Here is a 24,470-nt window from a genome sequence, read left to right on the forward strand (position 1 = left end):
AGACTTTGGCAGAGGCAAGATTCAAACCCGAGGCTTCCTGATTTCATAGCTCCACAGCCGCTGGGCCAGATCTCGTAAGGACTCTGGTGTCTGTCTGTAGCCGTGCTGAGCAAACGTGGGCATCAGCAAGTGGGGATGGGCCCCTTGAAGCACAGCGTCTGATCTTGCTGCTGTGCTGACTCCCCTCGAAAGTGCAGAGCCCCGTGTGGCTCTCCCCGGGTAGCTGCCCTCAGAGCAGCTTCCTCGGCAGACTGAGGGCTCTCTGGCCTGCAGCCGTGCTGGCGCGTCATCTCCGTGCAGGTGCAGGCCTGTGCCCTGCTTGGATTGGCTCCTTGTGCAGCAGCTCAGTGGCTCACTCTCCGTGGATCACAAGATCCCCTGCTTGGTCAGGCAGCAGCCCAAGTGTTCTTCTGGGGAAGGAGGGAAGGGATCGTGCAGGCCGTTGCAGGGCTGTGTTAGGAGGGCCCTGCCCCTTGCTCTGAGAAAGGCTTTGGCCTCTTGTTTTCCCAGGGATGAGGAAGAGGCACTCTATCGGAAGGTTTCTGCCGAGCAGTGGCAGCTGGAGCAGCTGGTGGACTTGCTGTCTGGCACCCGAGGCAGCGGCCTGGCCGGGGACTTCTTCCTCCATTGCTTAAAGGTAAGCTGGCGCTGCCGGAAGTGGCAGGAAGTCAGCGGAAGGTCTTGCGAGAGATCCGGAAGTCCTCCTAGGAGGCAGCAGGTTTGCTGCAGTGAAGGGTGCCCCAGGTGTAGCCTCGGATCCAGGGACGGGTGCAGCAGTTTTCCAGACCCAGGTCAGGTGTGACTCCGGCAGACCAAAGGCAGCAGCAAGAAGCCGGTCTCAACCGCACCTTCCCCAAGGGTGGAACCTGGAACTGTAACATGCAAAGCACCCAGCCCCCCCTGCTGGGCACCTTCAACTAGGGGAGGGGGGTTCCAGCTCTCCTCCAAAAGTCTCCCTAAAGTAGCACAGACAGAGGTGACATTCACAGCACAGGCTCTCATTCCCTCACACTGCAAAGAGTCATTCCAGGATGCAAAGAAGTAGAACAACGAAATCAAGGAACGGGCACGGGGTCTGCGAGAGGCAGCCTTAGGTGATGGGTGAGTCAGTCAGTGGAGAAGAAGTGTGAAAATGTTCGTTCCCGTTCAGGAACCATCAACGTCCTCCTCTCTGTTGCATTTAGAAGGCGGGGGGATTGCGGGCCCTTTGATGTGAACAGATCTTAGGCTGCACAGGCAGGATGTGTCCTGGCCCTTTTGCAGGGGGGAGTCAGGTTCCCTGACAGTTGGCAGGAGCCCCTTGCCCAAAGCTAGTCAGTGAAAATGCTGGCATTCCTGGGCACCGAAGTTCTGTTGGCACAGAGAGATGCAGAGATCTCCCACCTTGCTTCTGCCGTGAACCCAGCTGCAGCGCCATTCACCCCCCGGCCTGAAATACGGCAGTAATAGCACTCGGCTACCTTGCAGGACTGTTCGTAAGGACTGCCACAACTTGCAGGTGAAGTGCTGTAAACGTCTGAAAGCATTACACAGATACTAACAATTAATAATGGCTGTCGGTGTGTAGAAGGACGCCGCATTTCCCCAGCGTGTCAGTAGCAGCTTTTGGTTGTGGGCAGTGTGAGGAGGGAGCTGCCTTCACCCAGGAACCCCCATTGTGTCCTCGGCTCCAGCAGAGCAGCAGGGGTGGGGAAAGGTTAACCGGGGTTTCTCCGTGGGGCTGTTTTGACACCTGCAGCCTCTGCAGCGTCGTGGTGGGGTTACAGTTGTGAATCACCCCTCGCTGGTGGGGCGAGGGGTGATTCACAGGCTCCCTTTTCCTTGCCCTGTAATTCCCTCCAGCCTTTTCTTCTAGCGGCATATTAGTTGGGGTTGTGGTGTAGTAAAAAGTCCTTTTTAATTTTTTGCTCAATCATTTTTGTATTTTTTAAAAAATACTTCTATTGCAAGGCAGTATTTTGGAGAATGTTTGGAGCCTGGCGTGCATGGGCATGTGTGCACGTGCTGGTTGTTTATGTAATGCCCGTACAAGAGCAAAGCAAGACTGATAAAGAACATTAGCATACGTGCTGCTAGCAACAATCTTATGATGCATTGATACTTCCTTAATATTTCCAGGTAGAGCTCATTCTGAAGGTTGAAAATTAATATAAAATATTTCCTCAGAACCCACTGAAATCCAGCTAAGCTCTTTGAAAACCTACCCGAACATGCTGGCTTGTCCCCCATTGTTGCGTCATCTATATGGGGAAATGGTGCACCCACGGGAAACGCCCGGCTTATTCTCCGGCCTCTGTTTCTTCTTCCCATCCTTGGCAGGAACTGACGCGTGTGGCAGGACAAGGTGGTTCCGACATGGAGTCTACCTTGCTCTCTTGCAAGAGTTCTGTGAACCTGGAGCAGTGGTGCAACCAGTCCCTCGAACCCCAAGAGAGACAGCTGCGCGTGCTGCAACTGGTAGCCATGCTGTGTGAGGGCCTCTCGGACACTCTGTTCACAGACATCTCCCAGGTTCGTGGAGGGTTCGGGTCTCGGCCTGCAAAGCGGCAGTCGAGCAGCCGCTTGGTGACGGGCGCTGTGGCTGCTGTGCTAGGAAGCTCGAGGGAGGGGTGCTGCTGGGAGAGCCAAGGTGGAAACTGCCTGATGTTCCCCTGAAGAGGCGTGCAGTGCTAGGCAGCAGAAGAGGCTGCCCGCCGAGGGCGCCGTGGATTTCGGGTGTCCTTTGAAATGCGGGAAATGGGGGGCGGGGTGGAATCTTGCTGCCAAATCCAGGGGCCCCACTCCTGCCAAGCAAGGCCTGTTTGCTTTGGGTGCAAAGCTTCCTTCCAAGAGCCGCAGATCACTACAGCATCCTGTTGTCTCCAAAAGGATAGACTTGTTGAGAGCGCATAACCTTAATCCCTAATCCCTCCCGGCTTTGTCTTTCCCTTGGATAATTAGGGAGTTTGCTGAAAAGATGGAGCAAGTCGAGGAAAGGAATTGTCACTGGGTTTGGGGACCTGTTAGAGTTTGTTTTCCTGGAGGTGGTTAGTCATGTATTTAGTTACTGAGCAGTTGCTGATGCCCCCGCCTCTTCAGTCCTGCGGCCAGATGGGGTACAGGACAGACCTGGAACGAGACATCACTTGGACATGAGCTTTCCTCTCTTCTCTGCCCCCGTCCCCAACCCCTATTTTGTCCCCTACGAGGACGAGGAAGGACATTGTGGCTCTTGGGGGCGTTGTGTCCCAAAATTTGCTGCTAAAACTCGAGGGGAGCCGTGCCTCGGACCCTCTGGCTCGGGCGTTGCTGCTGCGGGGCCACGTTCCTCTGGGAGCCAAGCTGCAGGGGAAGGCCGATGCCTTCAGGTCCTGCTTGTGGACTTTTGCAAGCCTCTGGCTGACACTGGGAGCGACCGGCCGGCCGGCCGGCTGCTGCACAAGGTGGCCCTTTGAGCTGGCCCGGCAGGGCTGCTCTCAGTGCTTCAGCCCTTGTGAGTCGCACTCTGCTCCTTTGTGCCTGGCTGTGTGAGTGATCAAAGGTGCCCGGCAGTCTTGGTTCCTGCTATTCTGCCTCACTGTCTGGCATGTTTCGTGTGCTGTCCCTTGGAGCTGCAGGACTGCCACGAGTGGCACGGTGTGGGTCATGATCTTCTCCAGCCGTGAGCGAGAGCCTGTTCACAAGATCCGCTCCCTTGGAGCCTCAGCCCCTGAAGCTGCTGCTACAGCTTCTCTCATTTCCACAATTAAGGAGCAGCAGCAGGATTGGGTCACCTTTGTGGAGGAGAGGCTGGTCCGCAGGTCAGCCATGGAGCTCGATGGGTGTCGTGGCCTGAGAGCTTAATGTATATTGGGGGGGGGGGGTCAAGGGGGAGCACCCTGAGTTCTTGGAGGAAGGACAGGATTAAAATGGAGTATGGAAGGACAGGTCCAGCAGCGGCTGTCAGCCATGGTGGCCAAAGGGAACCTCCACACCGCAAGGCGGTGTCTCTCTGGGGGGGTGGAGGGGGGTGGGACGACCAGAGTGCAGTTGGGCGCTGCTGCTGCTGCCTTTTCAGCTGAGCCTTCTGGGGCATCTGGCTGGCCAGTATGAGAAATAGGGCACTGCACTGGCTGGGTCACTGGCGTGATTTCCCAGGGCTGCTTTTAGGAGTCAGAGATTGGAATCAGCTGGAGGATTGTCAGTCCATGGGAAGCACAAAGCTCTCTTTCATCCCCAGGCCAGCGGTCATGTGAGGAGCAGCCCACTGTTTCTGGTCCCCAAGAGAAAGTCGATGGCCTGCGAGATGACCCCAGTTGTTTGGGGAGGGTGGCTGAAATACACTGGGGATAAGCCAGATTATCATCATCTCAAAATAATCACCTTCCATAACGATCGAGCCTTTGGGGACTCTCGTGGGCTTGCCCAGATAAGCCAGCCTTGCATCGCCAGGGGCTCCCCACAGATGGGCCGTGTAACGTCGCTGTTTCTCTCTGTGCAGGTTGTCGAGTTTGTGGCAGCAACCCTGCAGCGGTCCTGTGTGGGTGGCAGCGCAGTGGAGGCCCAGACGCTGCGCATGGCCATGGGACTAGTGGCCGCCGTCCTCGGAGGGGCTGTGCAGGTGAGCTGGCGAGTGGCAAGAGGAGGCAGTAGGGCATGCTCTGGAACAGGGCCCCTGTGGCACCTCAGAGGGCCCCTGCGGTGTCTTGCCGCTCGCCCTCGCTGGCCACGACTCAAGGCTCTTTCTAGAAGCCATGCCTTCCAGCTGTTTGTGGCAGTAGCCCCACTGGGTGCCCCTCCTTGAAGACGGGTGGCAACTTGCTAGAGGCACAGCAGCTGCCCAGATTTCCCAGGGGTGGGGGGTGGGAGGTGGGGGAGACAACTATATGGGGAGCAAACCATGCAGGCCATGCGGTGCGTTGTCTTATTTGGTCAGGTGACGCGGGCACCAGCTCTAAGCTGGGACCTACTGTGGGCATAAGAATGAGAGATCTGAGGCGGCCCCAAACCCAAAGTAAGTCTGTGCCCTTCAGGTTGCTAATGACACTGGCGTGGAAGCTCTCCCACAGCAGGTGCTCAGTGCAAACCAGTGGGTGCTTTTGTGGGGGCCCAGCCTCCCTCCAGCGCAGTGTGCTGGCTGCTGATTGGCTGTCTCCAGTCTATGTAGTGGATACCGTCCTAGCTGAGAAGTCAGCTGCTCTGGGCTGAAGTTGTGGGATTCTGTGTGGATGTGGAGGGCCTGGTGTGTGTGTGTGAGTGCACACTTACAGCGAGTTACTTTTGTTTCTGAACACAATTGAACAGCAAAGAACTCTTGAGCTCCCTGAAGAGGCCCTGGCCTTGCAGGCGTCATCGTGTGCCAAGTCTTGGCTTGCCGGGCCTGGTCCCAGACATAAATTCCTTCCTTCCTGTCCTGAGATTACTGCGAGCGCAACTTGCAGCATCTGCTGATGTCTGATGTGGTTACAAGAAGAATTATGTGGCAGCTCCAAAGTGCTGATGCAAATGTTATGCGTCTCATTTCCCCCTCCCGTTGGCACCCAAAAGGTGTGGTAGGAAGCAACAGACTGTTACAAAGACACGTTGAAGGGCCGGGAGGCATTACCCCTGGGGCAGCAACCAGGCTGGAGAGTATCAGAGGTGTCTCCAGGCCCGTTTCAGAAGTGAGGAGGCAGCAGGGGGGGGGGAGGCGAGGCTTCATTCGGAGTGGGAGAAGAGCAGCTGAGCATTGACAGCTGCCGGGATACGTTTCCAGGATACCTGAACTGCTGGAATTGCAGGCCAAGGCCTTATTTATTTATTTATTTATTTATTTATTTATTTATTTATACATGTAATTTATAGTCCGCCTTTCTCACTGAGACTCGAGGTGGATTACACAGTGTAAGTCGATACAACTGACAGTCGGGGCATTCAGTAAGTGATACAATGAGGTATAGATTGCAAAAATTTGAAAACGAGCAGAAATCTCATCCAGGCCTCGAGCCCCTGAAAGTCGCCTCCCTCCTGCCAGGCTGTTGGAAAAGCTCAGACACGTGCTGGCCCGCCCCACCCACTGTTTGCACCTGCCAGCTTGGGGCGTGATATTATCTCCACCGTCAGATCGACCTCCGCCCCAACGGTAACCGCAGCGGAGGCTCCTTCCCTGCGGTGCCTTCTCCTGGCACTTCCTCCCCACCGCCCAGGGGAAAGTTCTCAGGAGGAGCTCAGTTGCCCTCGGTCCTTGTGGTGATTGTGGTGGGCTTGGCGGTCTCTTTCCCCTCCTGCAGCTGAAATCGGCGGACTTGGCTACCCTGAAGCTCCTGGTGCCCCTGCTGGAGGAAGTCTCTCACGTGCACCCCGAGCCTGCCATCCAAGAACTTGCTGCTGACTTGCGCGTCACCATCTGCACCCACGGAGCTTTTTCCCCCGAGAGCGTCGGTGCCGCTGCTCAGCGCACTCTGGGCAAGAGAGAGGCGGGGGAGGGGGCGGGCCGTGCAACCACTGGCACACGTCAAGGCCGCGCAGAGACCCCCCGAAGAACAACACTGGAGCCCGCCAGCCCCCTGCCACAGGCACACACGGAAAGCAGCACAGCTGCCAGTCCTCTTCTCGTGGCACCCGGAAGGCTCCCGGCTGGGAAGCCGGTTGCAGACCCTCTCTCGAGTTCCCAGGCCCTGCAGGAGCTCCTCTTGTCAGCTTATGATCCTGATATCCCGTCACGAGCTGCCGCCTTGCGTAGCCTTTCCCGCTTGATAGAGCAGAGGGACTCGGAGGCTCTGAAGATGCGAGAGAAACTGCTGCAGGTAGACAGCCCAGGGGTCTCTGCTGGGCAAAGGGGCGTGTGTGTGTGTGTGTGTGTGGGGCCTGGTCTGCCTCATCTGTAGGAGCGCCTGCGACACGGCTGCAGCAGCAGCAGCAGCAGCAGCAGAGGGAAGGGGCTCTGTGAGCAGAATCAGATGTGGGGGTAGGCAAGGCTGGTGAGGCAGTAACCCTTGGTCAGCCCCGTGTTGCTGCTTCCCAGTGTAACTGCTTCAAAGGGAAGAGTTTTGGCCTCCGGTGGAGTGTAGATCTCTCTCTCTTCTCCGTTACTTTTGCATTCGAGATTGTGATCCCTGCACTGGCTGGTGTACCAGGGCACAGTTTCCAGGTTTCTTGCGCTGTCCGCTGCCTCTTGGTTTAGGGGAGCTGGTTCTTGTCATGAATGAGCAACCTTTGAAAACTCTTTCAGGAATCCCTTTTCTTCACTTCTGTTCAAGCACCCAACCCGGGAATGGTCCCCCCGCAACCTCCCCCCTCCCCAATGACACCTTGTTCTTCTGACAAGAGGTCCAGTTCCCAGTTTCACTGAAACCACAGGGGCACTTCCTGTTGGCAAAGATGGCGATTGTGGCCAGGGGTGCATTCTGGGAGGCTGCAGAGGACTCTTGAAGGGGTTGTGAAGATGTCGGCCTGGAGGAACAGGGCCTGCGCGTACAAACATCTCCGCTAGCAGCCTCGGTGCGAGGTGATTCTTGGTCTTTATTCTTGCAGGTTTTTGTGGAAAGTTTGGACCATGAAGACTCCTTTGTTTATCTTTCTGCTATTCAAGGTAAGCAAACGGAATGTGGCCGTCAGTCTTGACATTGTCTGAGAATTAAAATAGAAGCTGCGTGCTGCCTAGCCAACATAAGCAGATACGAATGGCCTTGCTGGATCAGCCCAAGGGCTCACCTGGTTTGGGTCGGGAAGGTCACCAGAAATGGGCACCCCCAACTCTCCACTTAATGCTGCTGAGCCCTGGAGCTGCTTGCAGCCCGGTGTCTCTGCTGAGCAAATGCAGCTCTGCTGCTTCGCCCACTTCCAGCTAAGAGAGGTGCTTGTCCTCAGCTCTGGCTGGGCAGAGTTAAGGATGGTCCAGGGAGAGCTGGCTGAAGAGCCTTGGCAGGGGGTGCGCTCAGGATGCTTTTATTGGCCGCCTGAAGTCTGCAGCTGGGCAGGCCTCTGTGTCCAGTCCAAAGGGGAGCACCTGGCCAAGCAGCTCTGCTGGGACTCGCATGCTTCCCTGCTTGCTAGCAACTGCTCTTCTGGAGAAATCATGAAACAAAGGAGACCTTCTTTGGCTTTCATTGAGGAACTGCAGGGTGATCCATCATAAGCCGGGTAGATCTGCTGTGCAAACATCCAGTTGGCACCTGTGCCGCTTCAGAGGAGGAAGCACACGTGTGTGCCTACTTATTGACTGGATAACTGCTCCACTTCCCTTGGCACATCCCTTGGGCTTCAAGGCGGGGTTGTTCCAGGAAGGCCGCTACGGGTGTGTGTGTGGGGGGGGGTAATGCAAGAAGGGCTGTGAAACTGGCGTGGATGGTTTTCCTAGGACTTGGCCCAAATGTGAACAAGCGGGTCAGCAGAGAGGGTCCTTCCAGGCAGAGACTACGGCACCAGCACTGGGGCACTGGCAGCCTCGAGGCTCCTCTTGTGCCTTCCTTGCCCAGGCTTAAAACGAGGAGAACCACGTGAAGTGGCGGGGGGGGGGCAGGCCTGTGAACAGCCCCTTGGCACCAGCAGCACTGCAGTTCTGGTGGGCACCACTGAGAATTACTGGATAGTGTGGAGGGCTCTGACGTGCCCTACTGGGCATGGATACGTGTGTGATGTGTATGCGATGGCCTGAATAAGAATTCAGATTTTTATGCTGATCCGAAGGCTCGGGAGTGAGTGACGGCGCGTCTTCTGTGGAGGGTGAGAGTGCTACAAGCAGGATTCTTGTTGGGGAAATCAACACATTTCCCACCGATGCAAAAGTGTTGCACCCCTTGGAGGGGTGTTACGGCACCTTTGCATACAGCTCTGCGATTGGCACCTTGAAGCTCCCAGTGTGAGCTGTGCCAGCAAAAGCCCTGGCAGATTACGGAGGGGGAGGGGGAGGGAGGCCCTCGTGGCAGATCAGCCCTGCCCGCCACTTGCTCCTTTCCGAGCTTGTGTTGGCTGGAGTGTGTGAAGGAAGGAAGGGAGGGTATCTCTGTGCCCTCTGGGAAAAACACACCTCCCTTTCCATCTTCCACAAGTGGCAAATGGAGTGCCTCACACACTTAGCGGCTGTGTTGCAGCTATGATAAACCTGGCAAATTATTTCGGGTCAGAAGCAAAGTGCTGAGCTAAGCTTGCTCATGCTGCCCTCCCCCCCATGGCTCAGAGGCATATGGGGCAGAGGTGAAGGTGGGGACTGAATGCGTCGCGTTTCCCTGAGGAGGAGCTCTCCTTGCTTCAGTGCAAAGTGTCTCCCCCCCCGCCCCCGAGCAGAGTCAGTCGTGCCCATGCAGCTCCTGCCATTGACTCATTGCTTAGCGCAGGCAGAGAGAGGCATTTCGTGCCCCCAGCCCACCCGCACAAAAGTCCCACTGCCTCAGTACAGCTTTTTATGTCCTCACTTTGCAAGCCAGAAACGAGTAACATGTCCGTTTGCTCTCATGAAGCCGCCATCCTCTGGTCGCTGACAGCTTTTGGTCAGTCTGACTGTGCACTGCATGCATTTGTGCTGAATATTTGGTGCAGGAGTTGCCCCAGTGCGCTCTGCCAGGGCTGCTTATCTTTGCCAGTTCTGCCTCATGCAAGTTGAGCAGGCTTTTCCTTGCAGATTTCTGGTCCCAGGGTGACCCTTTGGAGGCCTGCATTCGGGTTTGGGTGGCCTCTGTACATCAGCCTCAAAAGAGAAATAGCATGAAGCAAAAGTGCCTGGCGTCTGGAAAGCGCTCTTGTAATTGTGGGGCAGCCACCCGCCTGCCTTCCAAATGGGATTCCCCGGTAGCTCCGTCTCTTTTCTGGCAGGGTCACCAAGAGAGCCCCCTCCTCCTCCTCCACAGCAGCGCAGGTCTTGGCCAGGCCCCAATTCCTTCTCGGTCGCTTCTTCTGTTCGGCCCCAGGAAGTCTGGGGTGATGCAAGCCACCCCTCCCCCCCTTACTCTTCCACTCTAAAATCAGTTAACCACCAGGAACAATCCTTCGAATATGTCGGCTCTTCCGGTGGCAGGCTGGCCAGAGGACATCTTGTAATGAGCACAGGCTGATGCCTGTAGAGAAGATCCAGCAGGGAGTCCCCGAAGCAGCCCAGACTGGGACCTCGATTGCAAGAGATCCATCTCTGTGAGCATCCTGTTTTTGAAGGGGCGTGCAGGTGCGCACATGCACCTCGAGTGCCTTCTGGCAGGAGTGGGTCTCGGGCAGAGGAGGAGGCCGGCTGAGCATCAGGAAGCCGCCTTTTTTTGCCAAAGTCTCCTATCAAGTGGAGGCATCTGGGCTGCTTTGTTCTGAGCCTGGAGCTGCCCCCCCTTCCCATCAGGAGGAGGAGGAGGAGGTGCTCTGCTGTTCCCTGACCGGTTGCTGTGTGTTCCCAGCACAGAAATGAAAGGAGCTCTTTGTGTTCTGGAACTGATCTTGTAAGAGACTAGCAGCTAGGGACTGACTGGCCAGTGCGGCAGCACCTACCAGAGTTGCCGGACTGGAAGGAAGGCTGTTGAGGACCACCCGTTAAGCCAGTGCTTCCTATGCTGGTGGAAAGTCTCCTGCTCTCTAAGGGGGGGTAAGCTTGTCTTCTCACCCAAGGGCACGCGTGGTGTTGCCACAGAGTAGGAGCTGCGAGGGCCAGGGAAGACCACTGTGCCTGTAGCTGCAGGGGCCAAAGTCCTGCCTGGCCCTCGCGTGGCTCTGCACAGGGAGCCATTGAGTGGAGTGGCTTAGGCCTGCTCCGATGTGGAGTGACCTGGGCTGCTTCACGGCAATCTCCGGGCTGAGCAGGCCTTGTTCTCCTGCCATTTGCCCCAGACTGGCAGAGTGCAAGGGGCAGGGGGCTGCAAAGGAAGCCCGAAGCATTGCGAGCGAAAACGGCCTGGGAGGGGAGGCGCTGCCGGTTCTTGTAGGAAGAAAGCTGTGGGGTGCAGAGCGCAGCTCAGGAGGCTGTCATAAAGCCTTGTTAGCTTCTCAGCCGGGAGGAGCAATCAAGGCAGGCCCTAAGAGGGCAGGGGGCCTTGCTGGCCTCTGCCCCTGCTTGTCACCCCCTTCCTGACCCAGCTGTCTGCTTCTCCTGTGGTCTTGGAGAGGCTGGAAGGGCTCCAAAGGCTGCCAGTTCCATGCCCCACAGATGGTTTTGCACGCAACAGCTGGTGTTCCTCTTTCTCTGGGCCTCCAGGTGTTACCCTGCTGTCAGCTGCTTTCCCAGAAGAGGTTCTGCCCTCCCTGCTAGCCCAGTATGAGAGCAGCCCAACAGGCACACGGGAAGAGCGAACGGCGGAGACCAGGATGAAAGTGGGGGAGGCACTTGTGCGCATCACGCGGGCTCTGGGTAAGTGTGGGTCCTTCCCAGGGTATCTCAGTCCTTCCAACAGCAGGCCTGTGAACATAGTGTTGAGGTTCTCCGTCCCAGAGAGAATGTTTTGCTAACCTTTGAAGCTCTCGATACGCGTTTTCCGAGTGCCTAGACTGCTGAACATTGCAGAAGACTGAAAGTTTCCTGCAATAGACGAGGGGCTTGAAGTGGCACCTGTGCCACCAGACATGCCGGGCAAGGCTGCAGTTGTTGCCCTTCCTTGGTGTAAAGCAGCAATATTGGCAGCCGTCTGTCCTTGGCCCTACTCCAGGGGGAGCAGGCTGCTCTGCCTGGCAGGGCTCACCCACCCCCCAGTGCCTCTCCTTCCTTCTCCACAGCATCCTCTCTGCTTTGTGTCTGTTGCCCAAGTGCCAAATCAAGAGCATGAGAAACTGCCGTTTGATCCCAGATCAGAGGTGAGAGCATCCCTTGAGAAGGGAGAATTGGGTGTGTAGTCAGAAATTAGTCACCTGAGCCTGGGGTTGTACATATATGCAGGCTGCACCGTGGATTTTCCCTTTGCTCCATTTCCCATAAAGGGAAGTTCAGGAATTGCCCTTCTGTTTCCAGCAGGTTGAAAGACACCCTCGTAAAACTTGCTCGTATTGCCCAGTGCTTCCTGAACTCTTGTGGCTTGCCTGGGCACGAGGATGCCCGAGCGCTGTGAGGGTTTGCTCTTCCGTGCCGCTGGAGGCAACTGGTGCTGTCCGCCTCAGTGAGGCACAGCTGCCTGTTGTGAAACGGCCATGTGGTTCTTCTGCCCTTGCCAGAGAACAGATCCCACCCCCCTCCCTTGCGGCACAATCCTGTTGGTCTGATTTAGCCTTATGGCATTTTCTGGGTATGTATTTACTTGTAGTCCGCCTTTCTCGCTGAGACTCAAAGCAGGTTGCATTGTGTAAATCAAAATGATCGGTGACTGGGACGTTCAGTAAACAAAACAATAGGGTATGGATAGCAGAAATGTGAGGACAAGCAGAAATCTGATACAAAACTGCAATAACGCTGTAACAAAACGCAGTCAGTTTAACATGACATATTACATGATGTTAAAACTACTCAGTAGGAGCGTAGTTGCAGCAGCAGACAGTACACAGCCGTATAGTCTGCCGCCCCTTCCCCTCTACCAGAGCCTCTCTCAGAACCAGTTCCTTGCAGCACCAGCCTTGTGTAAAAAAGCCCTCTGGAAGAATTCAGTTTTGCATAGTTTGTGGAAAGACAGGCGTGCGAGAGCTTCCCCGACCTCTTCAGGCAGGCCATTTCATAAGGCGGGGGCCACCCCAGAGAAGGCAGGTGTACAGGCAGATGCTGATTTTGCCTATTTGCAGGTTGGCATCTGCAGCAGGCCCTCCTTAGATGAGCAAACCTGCCACGGCAGAGCCTAGGGAGAGGAGTGAAGGACCAAGGCCATGGAGGGCTTGGTATGGGATAGCCAAAGTGAACTGAGCCCAGTCAATGACGGGTAGCGGCTGGAGTGTCTGCAGAATGGGGGTGGCATGCAGGCTCTGTCCCTCTCCTTATGGAATTGCCAGACATTTCTCCATCTGGGTATCCCAGCTGCTTGCTTGATGTGCAAAGGGGCCAATAGGCCAGGCTCTTCTGCCTGAGCACGACAGCCGACCCCTGCGGCTTGGGTGTGTCGGGCAGCTGAGTAAATTCTCCTCACAGTTGCTGGCTCCATGTATGATGGCCAAGCAGGTAAGGACTTCTGCTGCAGATCTGGTGGGCTGCCAGTCTCGTCCCTGAAGGAAACCCTTTCAGAGCTGCTCTTGCTGGGTGTTTGGGAGGGTTTGGAGGCATAGTTGGAGCACAGATGTGCTTCCTGTCGGGGAATGGGCCATGCTCCTCCTGCCAACTTACGAGCGTGCCCTTGGGAGCACACCCAGCACTCCCTTGTGGATGGACAAGGCTGGGTGGGAGAAGGGAGTGGCCAGCAAGCTGCCTTCCCAGGAAGCCTGTTTGCCCCCAAAGAGCTTCTTGAGGAATCCTGATATCCAAGGAATGTCTACTCCCCGGATGCAATTTGCAAATCACAGCTGGAAACCAAGCTGTCAGCGCGCTCACTGTAGGCAGACCTGCAGTGCAGGGCCCCGGGGCTTGCTTTAAATGGCAGGTGCCTGTCTGAAGCCTCTTCCTAGCTGCCTTGCTCCTCCCCCCAAAGGCAGGATACAAAAATTGGGGGACAGAATGTTTCTGAGCAGGGAAACTGGAGCAGGTATCTTCTGGAGGGACGTGATGGTTCCAGCCAGAAGGCTGTGGGAACTGCTGTAGCATAGTGGTTAGGTGGTTGGATTGCAAATCAGCACTCTGCTGGTTCGATTCCCATGACTGCCATGAGCTCAGCAGGGGGCCTTGGGGAAGCCACTCCTGTCAGACCAGCTCCCCAGCTGTGTTGTGGGGATAACAACACTGACTTTGTTCACCACTCTGAATGGGGGGACGGCTAATCTTTCCAGAAGAGTGGTATATAAGCACAATTACTATTATCATTAACCGTGTGGTCCCCCAGCTGATTCCAACTGAATGTTTGCCAGTCATCATTTCTCTTTGAAGCCCCCCCCCCCGGGATGTTTTAAGTTTTTGTTTTTGTCTCCTGCAACAGATAGGAGCAGGACCCTCCACCCCTGAGAAATCCTGCTCTGCATCTGCCCTGGGGACCTTAGCCAGCTGAGGTGGCCTTTCCACAGGCAGGTAGCAATGGCAGAGCTAAAGACACACTGGTTCAGCTCCTGAAAGGACCTGCCTTTTGCTGCCTCGAGTGATGGGGACGGGGGTGAGTCACTTCACTGCTGCCCGTCCCATCCAGGTCGCTGCCTTCTCTGTGAGCGTTTCAGCCCCATGGAGGGAGCCTTAACCCGCCACGTTCCGAGCTCCCGCTCTGCCATGCCTGTTTTTGCAGGTAGAATTGCACTGAGCTAGCCAGGGGCTCTCCCCAAACCACCATCCCCTGGAAAACTCCTGGCTCTCAGAAGGGGGGGGGTTGCTGCTGGCAGAAGGCCCCTTCTTGGACCCTGGTGCCTCGGGGCTTTTTCTCCTCCCTCTCCCAAGTGTGTTTCCTGCTCCTCTTGCAGGAGTGCTGGGGCGGGGTGGGGGGGCGCTGCTGGCCTGCCCCCCCCCCCGCTGCTGGGAAGGACTCTGCTCCCCCTTCCATTGCTGGTTCTCCGTTCCTTGCCCTTCAGTCCCAGCGTTCTGTGCAGCCCCCCTGCTTCCTCTTTCTGCCGGGGTGCCACGGCCACGCCATGAGAGCCCCCCACGGGGGTTGCCGAAGCTGAAGGAACTCTCCAGCTGCCACGCTCTCAGGCTTCTCTCTTGTGACGTGCCACTCCTTGTGGGTTCTTGTGCTGCCGCCCGCAGAGTCCCCAATTTGGCAAGCACTGGCTAGCCTATCTATTTATAGACTAAATTAAACTATTTGTACCTCCTCACGTGGTTCGTCACGTCAGCGCTACTTAAGAATGTGCCCCAAACCCACTTTTCCCCTTTCATCATTGGACTGGTTTGGCTGCTCCTGCAAGATATCGGTTGCAGATTCAGGACTCTCCCCCCCCCCCGTCAGTGTGGCCCTGCACCCCTTGGCTAAGGAGTTCCTGCCTTTGTGTCCCTGGGCTAACTAGAGGTCCATTTCCACAGGGCCCAGTTTCTACTGCAGATGAGAATGCCCGAGTTGAGTTCTCTTCTGGCCCTTTGGGCAGAATGCCGAAGCAGGGGGCTTGGTCTCATGCACAGCAGTGCCCTCGGCGGGGGTGGGGGGGGGGAAGAACACAGGAGTCCGGAGCACCTCCTGGGAGCAGGCTGGAACCCAGAGTTGTCTCTGTCTGGTGGAGGCTGAAGAGTCTTTGTGGCTTTCCGCCTTTCTTACAAAATTGGACTCTGGGTGGGTTTCATGTGAGGGGAGGGAAAAGGGAATGCCCGTGGGGAGGTGGGCTGTGCCCTGGAAATGGCCCTGCAGCCCCACTGCCTTGCGGGGAGGGAGTTGTCGGGGCAGGTGACAGTTGGCCCAGCATCTCCGCTGCTCCTTTTTGCCGCCAGTGTCAGGGCTTTTCTGTTGGCCCACCTTAGGAAACAGCTGCTCTTCTTCAGGCAGCCGGAAACCAAAGGCAAGTTGAGATCTGTCTGCTACAGCAGGGAAAGGAATTGGGGCACTGTCCCTCCCTGCCCCAGTGGATGTAGGGGCGGGGCAGTTGGAGGCCCTGGCATGGGCAGCTGTGCCCCACACATGCCTACAGCCTCATTTCTGTTCAGGAAGAAGCACCTCCCCTCCGCCCCTATTGCAGAATCACGATTCACAGGATCCCAGTGAGCCTTTTCATTAAGTCTGCCTCCAGGATGTCAGCGGGATGCTTCCGCCTCTTACTCAGGGGCCTCTGCTTAGCTGGCTCTTCATGCTCTGCGGGGGTGTGGGTGGGGACGGGGAGGGAACCTGCTTTGTTCTGCTTTGTTCTTTCAGTGCCTGATCTGTGCCAAGTGCTGCTTTGGAAAGCAGGGGCTGTGCTAATTAGACCTCCTCAGATGCCTCTGAGTGCCTAGGCAGGAAACGCGCCCGTTGCTCCACTCTTGGCTGGCCTCCCGCAGGTTGTGCATTTGAACCCAGGAACCTGGAGGGGAGCTGCCCTTCGTGTATTTGTGTCATTTATAGTCCGCTTTTCTCACCGAGACTCAAGGCGGATTACACAGTGTGAAATTAGTTCAGTCAGCATCAGGAACATTTCCATAAACAATGCCAGAGGGTAAATAGATACAAGTTCACCACATTAGGAGAAATCCAATACGTAGTGGTGAGGTCTGTGGTTCCTACCTTGCTTGCGGATCATCTGAGACCCCCTCCCTGCAATGCAGCCCTCCTCTCTGAGTAAAAAGCCTTCCTCGGAAAGGCAGTGGTGGTGTGAGCAGTGCAGGCTGGGGGCTCAGGAGGGCAAAGGGGGGTTTCTGCCATCCGCCTCCCTCCCAGGGCGCACCGTCAAATCTGTTGGGATGATTCAGGGTGAAACAAAACGGGCTTCTGGCACCTGACAGGTCAACAGATTGGCAGGGGCAGCCCCTAAGGCACCTCAGGGCACGTTGCTGGGCTTGCCGCCCCAGATTCCTGCAGCTGCCCCACCAGATACTGTTCCAGCAGCAGCCTGTGGTGTTGCATGGTAACGAGTGTTTTTGACTGTGAGTTTTCTCAGCCGAAGACTGTGTCTGGCCGTGGGATGATGCACCGCTTTGCTCAAGGCGCATGAATTGCCAAGGTTTCTGCCTTCTGCAGCTGTGAAATGAGAGGGCACATCTGGCAAGCTTCACGGCAGTCCCTGTTGAACTTCGCAGCCTCCTGCAGCCTTCCTGTGGCAACTGGTTTCCAGCTGGAGGGTTCTGCTTAGGGGGAGGGGGCACCCAAGAGCAACAGCGAAAGCCCCCTCCTCCTTGCTTTTTATCCTCCCTGTTGTTTCTTCGTGTGGACCTGAGGGGAACCCCATCACCAGGTTAACTGGATGCGCTCTAATGGCCTTTGCCTGTCATGGCCTCTGAGGGGGACCACAAGAATGTGGTGGCTGCAGTTTTGCTCTCTTAATAAGGTGAATCTTGAAAGCCTGCCCATTTCCCCCGTGGAAGAGCCCAGGGCCGCCTCCTTTGCACTGCCTGTCCTTTGGCCCCAGCCGGACAGCTGCAGCGTAGAGCAAGATAGCCGCTTCTCCGACTGTGGTGCTTGGATAAAAAGCTGTGGCAGTCCCCCCCCCCACCTTAGGGTGGTTCTCCCTCTCCCTTCCCCCGTACTTGTTGCAGGCACCCACAGGGGCCCCTCTTGGGGCTTGTGTGGTCAGTCCTGCTGGTCACACATCAACATAGTGAACCTGCGTGACAAAGGTCGGGACAGAACCGGGGAGGACCCGTATGGGGAAATGGGGACTGGCAGCGCAAGGGTTCCCCACGGGGCGGCTGCTTGCTTCCGCTCACCAGGCGCCTGCTAGCGCTGCTGCTTGTTGGGACCGGGTGAACAATGCTGCCTCTCCGGGGGAACTGCCAGGTGCTGTGTAGCAACTTGCTCCGTGGGAGGAAAACCTGCTCCCGAGTTTGTGAGAACCTGCTGCAGGGCCTGATCCTCCTAGCGCGACTGTTGAAGCTGCTGGCACTCAGGAACCCCTCAAATAAGCCTTCTCTGTAAGTAAAGCAGCCGCTCCTCTCTGCAGAGGGTGGGAGGAGGGTTAGGGGAGAAGGTGCTGCTCTAGGGCCAACCTGAAAATAGGAATAAATAAATAATTAAAGGCACAAGTACATGCCCACAGAAGCAGCACGGAACCCGCACAACTCTGGCTGGCGGCTGCCTAAGAAGCCCTTGACGCCATTGGCAAGGTCCCGTGTGCAGTGGTGTGCACTTGCTAAGGCAGGTGACCCTGAGCTGCAGCTCGTTTATTCTCTCGAGTTAGATGGAGCATGCGTATCACTCCCATTCTGCAGCCGCTCCAATGGCTACTCCTCAGTTACCAGGCTTAATTCAAGGTCATAACTGTGACATCCAAAGCCATGGCAGCTTCACTCAGCTGAACAAGGCCTTCTGCTGATCCCGTCTGGGTTTTCTTCCCCACTCCTCCGCTTGAAGCCAGCTGGGTGACCCTGGGTCAGCCACAGCTCTCTCAGAGCTCTCTCTGCCCCACCCACCTCACAGGGTGATGGTTGTGAGGATAACAGCACACCTGGTAAACTGCTCTGAGTGGGCGTTAAGTTGTCCTGAATGGCAGTGTATAAATTGAATGCTGCTGTTGTTTCAGAACGTTTTCATCTGTGGGTTCGGCCTCCTGCTGAGCTACCAAAACCTACTGTATCTGTCTTCAGTGAATGTCCCAACTGTTGATCATACTGCGTTTTTGCTCTGTGGATGCCCTAGCTGTTGGTTATATTGTATTCACTTGCAGTCTGTAAGCCAGCTTGGATCTCGGTGAGAAAGGTGGACTATAAACAAACAAACAATAAAAAGGTGACTGCTAGATGAGAGCGATGGACTGTGAACATCCCACCCCTGCTGTCTTTCAGAAGGGCTGCTGGAGGCAGGGCAGCTCTGCCTGATGCTGGGCAGGGAGATTCTCTTCCCCCCAAAAGCCTGGAAGCCCCACCCCGCCCCCAGCTGCCCCCTTGCTGTGTGCTCTCCCCCCACTGCCCAGGCTAGGGTGCCCCCCCTCGTTAGGAGGTTGCCTGTTGCCTGTCAGCCTGTCCAGGAGAACATCCCAACCATCCTGAAGCCTCTTCCAGGCTCCTCCTGTGGGGCCAAGCTGTCTAGGCCTTCCTCTGTCTTCCTCTCTTACAGGCGACCTGGTTTTCTCATACAGAGACCGTTTGATCCATGTTTTTCTGCGAGGAGCAAGAGATCCAGATGGCGCCCTCAGGGCCAGCAGCCTGTCCAACCTGGGAGAGCTCTGCCAGATACTTCATTTTCAGCTGGGCTCCGTGGTCCATGAGGTATGGAGCCTAGCTGTGCTCTCCTGCTCTAAGGGCACTGGGCCTCCTAGACATTTCCTAGGTGAGCCTCCTAGACGGGTGCCACAGGTGAGTGGTGCAGGCTGCCTCTTTCCACCTGGATGCCTGGATCCTCTGGAGAGCTGGTATGGAAACAGAGCCAGGATCTGAGGTGCCATAACATTGGGTGTCACAGTTTGCTTTATTTATAGCCTGCCTTTTTCACTGAGACTCAAGGGGGATTACGCAGTGTGTAACAACGCAAAAAAAAAGTATCAGGTGTCATGTAAACAGGGCAGAAAATGGAATCAGAAAAGTTGGAGACAGTGCAGCAGAAGCAAGCCGGTATGTGCACTGAATTGAGGCACAGTCTGCGGTCTTGCCCCCCTTACAAAAACGCTCTCCTGAAGCATTCCAGTACACTGCAGCCCTAATACCCTTTTGAAAAGGCCTTCCGGGACAACTCTGTTTGACACTGTCTGCAGAAAGAGAGAGAAGCGCGGGAGCATTCCCGACCTCCTCAGCCAGGTCCTTCCACCAGTGGGAGCCACTGCAGCAAATGTGGGTGTGCAAGCAACCATCGATCGTTCGCTGTCTGGAGAGCAGAGTCAGGCCTTCGGTGCCAGGTCCTCACTCACGGCCCCTGGTCCTGTCCAGGGCTAAATTTCACCCTGTGTATTTGCACTCTTTTGGGTGGCAGTGGTGTTCAGGTTAATCCAGAATGACTCCTGTTCCTCTGGCTGTTCACGGCTGCTTGCAGCTTAGAAAACTGCCCTCGCCCATTAGCATCCTTTAAAAGGGGGGTTTCTTCTTCAGGAAGCCAAAAGGGCAGCTTGTGGCACCTTAAAGAACCAAGATGGTCTGAAGCAGGAACTTTTGCTCCCGTTGCTTCAGCCAGCCGCAAGGCTCTTCTTTGCACTTGCTGCAGGAGACGAAGGCAGTTGCCCCTCTGGAATTGGCAGCCTTGAGAGGGAGGGAGAGGGAATCCTCGGTTTTACTGCTGCGTGATGATCTTCACGAGTGTGAGGGAAAGCGGGGCAACTAGTCTGTCCGTGAGTGGCCAAGAGGTGCACGTTTGGCTGTATTGGGGCACTTTAGTAAAGCTGCCTTGTAAAGCCTGTGTGGCGCTTGAGCCGTATACAGCTGCGCAGCCTGGGATTAGTGCAGCGGACTGGCAGGACACCGTCCCCACCTGGGTTTTGAGAGCCTGTTGTGCACCCGCTTTCTGCTTTGCTGAAGCTGCTGGTGCGAGACGTGTGAATGCCCACTTAGTGTCAGGGTAGTTGTGAGCGAGCTTCAGGGGCTGTGCTTCGCAGTATTGCTGTGCCTGTCTTTTCCTGAGGATCCCCTCCCCCTCCCTCCCTCCCGCCAGCAGGGGAATAGCTTGCAGAATTCAAGTGTGTGTGTGTGAGGGGTGGGGTGGGGGAGGGAGCACGCGAACATGCTTCTGGCTCTGCAGCAGGCCGGGTGCCAGCTGCTTCAGCAGGAGCTGCAGCAGTGGCTGCAGAGGGGGAGGGGTGCCACTGCCCTTGAGCTGAAGGGTGGGTGTTGCAGTGGGGAAAGCCGTGGAATGGGCCAGCCGTGGAACTCGCCCTTTGGATCCTTAGGGGCCGGAGCTCGGAGTGGTTCCCTGAAGCTGGCCACCCTTACAGGCTCCGGCCACAGGCAAGAGGCGGCGTTTTCCCTGCAGCTCCAGCATCTTTCTCTTTACTGGAGCCCGAGTCTTGACTATCGTCCCTTCCTGCCCTCTTGACTGTGCCAGCGTGGATCTTTGTGGCACGTGAAGGCTCAGTCACACGTGTGTCTCCCGCATGGCTCGCTTGGGGGCCTAGAGGCAGGAGGGCAGCATGCTCTCCTTGCACTCACGTGGCTCTCGTCTCTTTCTGCTCGGCAGGTGACTTTGTGTTTGGCAACCGTTGTGAAGTCCGACGGTGAGGCTGAAGTGCGGAGAGCAGCTGTCCACGTGGTGGTGCTCCTGCTGCGTGGGCTCAGCAAGAGAGCCACGGAGGTGAGCCTGCCTCTCTGCTCCCAGGCTCCTGTGGCTCTGGCTGAGAACATCTGGCCCTCCTCTCTTCGGGGCAGTGCCAAAGTAACTCCACCGGGGAGCAGCCCCTGCCCTGCTGTCCTGTGTGCCTGGGCAGTGCCTTTGCAGCAGGGCAGTTGCTGTAGGACCCTGCAAAGGCTGTCGGAAGGGCAGGTGCGCTTGGCTTGTAATTACGGCTGTTGACTCACCACCACCTGAAGCGGCGACTCAGGAGATTCTCCTCCCATTGTTACTGTAGGCAGTAAAATGTCAGGTGTGGCCCTAGTTGGTGCCCTTTCAAGGTGAGCTCCCAGGCTCGGGGCAGGCCTCGGAGATTCCTCCCAGCTGGGATTTCTCCCTGGCTCCCCTTCAAGCTCTTTGCTATGTTGAGGGAGGGAGACCCTGACAGCCGCTCAGCTGGAGGCGTAAAGCTCCCTTAAGGCCTGGAAATGCTTCTGGGCAATTTGGGGAGGAAAGGTGTGCTGAGAATTTCTAGCATCCACTGGGCCAGGTGAGCTTAGCATTGGCAGTCTCATTTGAGTTCAGTGCCCACACCCAGAGTTGCCCTGACTTTGTGAAGCAGAGAGGAAGGCGAGGATAGCCCAGTGGCAGTTAAAAAAATTGCTGGCACGGAGACTTCTTGGATGTTTACACTTCCCATTATTTCGTAACAAGCCACAAAGAAAAAGATTATTTCATTTCTAAAGGTCTGTTCTCCCCGCTCCCTTGTCTTCTGGCCGAGCCGGGGAGGAGGCTGGAGGAAGATGGATGGCTGCTGAGTGGCTGGGCTCTCCAGCACCATTTGGCTGCACAGAGTGAGGCCAACTCCAGATTGCCCACCCCAATGGCCACCGCCACCACCAGAGAGCATTGGCTCACAAGTCCAAGCAGGCAACTTCGACAGGCTGCTGATGGAGCGCTCGTGGGCCGCTGAGTTGTTGGGCGTGTCCCAGCCACGGCCAGCCAGCTTGCGAAGAGCCCTGCCGGGCAGGCCTGGGGCAGCATCGCCTCCAGAAGTCTCGCCAGGCTGCAGCAGGAGTTCTGAATGGGAGGCAGCTCTGCTGTCCCTAAAGCTGCCAGGCAGCTGCATCCTCCCAGGCCTCAGTCCCAGTCCGAGAGGGCCCCTCTGGGGGTGCGGGTTCTGCACTGAGGCCTTTCCTGGCTGCCTGGGTCTTCCCTGTCCCAATCCAGTACTAGGTAAGCTTGGAGAGGGTATTTAAAGGAGAGGCGAAGAAATCAATAAGATGAACTTGACTAGCTGGCTTCCAGAGGTGGTTGGCCAGCTGTACTTGGGAAGGCAGTTGGGCTCCCGGTCTGTGCCCCCTTCTTTGTCTCCTTGCTCTTGGCCAGGTCCAGAGGCGGCTCTGGGCAGGGTGGGCCTTGGGGTTGGTCGCTTGGGCATCTTTCCCTCCACAACAGCACCCTTTTCTTGGCAGGGCAGCTCCTCCCTCTTGCGGCAGGCAGAAGATTTCCTGCTGGGCCCCAAGGGAAGGGGGCGTTTATATGGAAGCCCCTCCCTCCCTCTCCAGAAGAAACCCCAGCCCCAAGCAGCACTTGCTGTCCCATATGGGGCCCAGCCATAGGCTTCCTTCGGGCAAATATGTGGAGCCGCTCCACCACTGCCCCCCTCATTACAGGCCCTTTGCAGTGGTTTCAACACCTTCCGTCTGTTCCAGTCTCCAGCATTCCCTCCGTCTCCACCTCCCTGCCCTGTTCAGTGGGAGGTCCTTTTCCTTTGGAAATCCCCACAACCAGGCTGTGATTCAGCCGGGCTCTGCTCCACCCAGGAGTCTTTGCCCTCCCTTTCACCACATGGCTTAGCTGAGCCGCTGCCCTCCCCTTTTTCTTGGATGCCAGCCCTTTCCCTGGGGGAGCCACTGCCTCTCATCGTCTGGCCCTGCTCTGGGGCCAGCGTGGCCTTCAAGCAGCCTTCTCCTGCTCTGCTGTCCCATCCCCTTGTCCAGGTGGGAGGGATCCACAGCCACAGGGCAGCTGCTCTTGCATGCAGAGGGAGCGCAGTGCACCAGCTTGGAGAGAGATTAACACATTAGATGGGGATGGACCCCACAACGGAAGAAATTGTACTCTCCCTTCATGGGGATTTGGCAGGGTCTGAGTGCCCCCAGGCTAACACTGCTGTAGAGTTTGCCTGTGGTTTGGAGCTGGGGGTGGTCAAATGGACCCCCTGCTCTGCCCCCTTGTCCCAGTCTCTGATAGATGCTGGATTGGCCCCTGCTGGGAAGACAACAAGCTCCCCTCCTGTTACCCAGACCCTGTCTAAACATCAGGAGCAGGCTTGGCCTGGGTCCATGAACCCCTGGGAAGGAACAGGGTCCCCAGCATACTGCCCCCTCCCCCGTACCTTCTCCCGAGAAGGGAAGGGGGGTGCTTCAGTCTCCGTGAGAAACTGGCTGTAGAGCGGCAGGATTCTTGAGGCAGGGAAAAGTCTCTGCTGATGTTGCCCAAACTCTGCCCTCTGGCACTTCAGCTGGTGCTGCCTTTCCTGTCCTGGGGGAGCAACCTGTTGCCCCTCTTCTGAAATTAGCATGCTTACTGCAGCCTGCTGCTGGGACCCCAGCTGCGTCTGAGAATCGGATCTCAGACATGAATGAGGTGGCCACACAGATCGTCGCCCGGAGTCCTGCTGAGATCCTCTGCACCCAGATGCATGGGTCCAGGGAGCCCTTCCCGGGGAGAGTTTTCAGCAGAGGCACCACTGGCTGGCCCCTAAGCAAGCTGTGGCCTAGAAGCTTCTGAAAGGGAGTGGAGGCAGGCAGGCAGGCAGGCAGCCCCTCTCTGGCTGGCTTTCCCTGTGCAGCGGGAAGGAGTGGAGACGGGATGAGGCCCAGTGGTGGTTGCCCCACAAAAAGGCGAGGAGGGGGAGATGTGCCAAGGAGGAAGGGTCTCTGCGCCTTCTGCCTCTCTGGTCCCACTGCAGAGGCGTTGTGGAGCGAAGCGTCCAGCCCTTGCCTGGCCAGAGAGTTCCCCTCAAACGGCGGCGGCTGCTGCGTCAAGAGCGGGAGGCAGCTGCACACGGGCCTCACCTGCAGAGCCAGGCAGTCCTGCCCACCCGACCCCTCCCCCCCCTCCCAGGTTCTGCAGGACGTTCTTCTGGACCTGTACCGCCTGCTGAAGTTCGTGCTGCAGCGTGAGCGAGACGAGGTTGCCGTGCTCCATGCGCAGCTGGCGTTGGAGGAACTGGACGCCATCATGAGGCAGTTCCTGTTTCCAGCCCCGTCCCTGGAGAAGAAGATTGTGATCCTGCCGTAGACCAGCGCGAGGGGCACTACTGCTGTGAGCCTGGCTTCAGGACTCCTAGGCTACAACAGAGCCAGTTTGCAAAGGTGGCTGAAGTGCCTGCCAGACCAAGCGGGGCACTACTGCCAGCCTCGGGCTTTGCCCTTGTGGGGAGGGGAGGAGTTGGCAGAAGTCCCCTTCTTGGCAGGCAGGGGTTTTGCTCTCTCAGGGGCACAAGGCCAGTCTGGGGGCTGCTTCTGATACTGGCTGCAGCAATAAATGCAAAAGAAAACCATCTCCTGTGGGTGCTGTATCTGTACTGGTGAAGGGCAGAAATCCCTCTTGGGTGGGAGGCAGTATTGCCTAGCAGGTGGAGAGTGGAGGCCTGAGCTCAGGAATTGGGCTAGCAGCAGGGGTGGGAGAGTGCAGTCCCCGGCTACTGACCTTGGAGGCCTTGGCCCAGCACCTGTTGTGCCGCTCTGCTGCCTTTCCCCTTGTCTT

The 24,470-nt window shown here is 56.8% G+C and overlaps 1 protein-coding gene across 2 annotated transcripts in view; it reads left to right on the plus strand.

The window, feature by feature from the left end:
- TANGO6 (transport and golgi organization 6 homolog) overlaps positions 1-24,264 on the plus strand; it is a 36,923-nt gene extending 12,659 nt beyond the window's left edge. Inside the window, exons 10-18 of one of the 2 annotated variants that reach the window (XM_055000727.1) lie at positions 511-637; positions 2,320-2,511; positions 4,460-4,579; positions 6,228-6,743; positions 7,471-7,528; positions 11,105-11,257; positions 18,561-18,712; positions 20,604-20,717; positions 23,826-24,264. In XM_055000727.1, the coding sequence (XP_054856702.1) occupies positions 511-637; positions 2,320-2,511; positions 4,460-4,579; positions 6,228-6,743; positions 7,471-7,528; positions 11,105-11,257; positions 18,561-18,712; positions 20,604-20,717; positions 23,826-24,002 (1,609 nt within the window). In that variant the 3' untranslated portion in view covers positions 24,003-24,264. Of the gene's footprint in view, positions 1-510; positions 638-2,319; positions 2,512-4,459; positions 4,580-6,227; positions 6,744-7,470; positions 7,529-11,104; positions 11,258-18,560; positions 18,713-20,603; positions 20,718-23,825 lie in introns of those variants that run through there. The other variant, XR_008598372.1, reaches the window with a different exon arrangement.
- The last annotated feature ends 206 nt before the right edge of the window (positions 24,265-24,470 follow it).

This window comes from Eublepharis macularius, chromosome 16, assembly GCF_028583425.1.
Source record: "Eublepharis macularius isolate TG4126 chromosome 16, MPM_Emac_v1.0, whole genome shotgun sequence".
NCBI classification, from domain to species: Eukaryota; Metazoa; Chordata; class Lepidosauria; order Squamata; family Eublepharidae; genus Eublepharis; species Eublepharis macularius.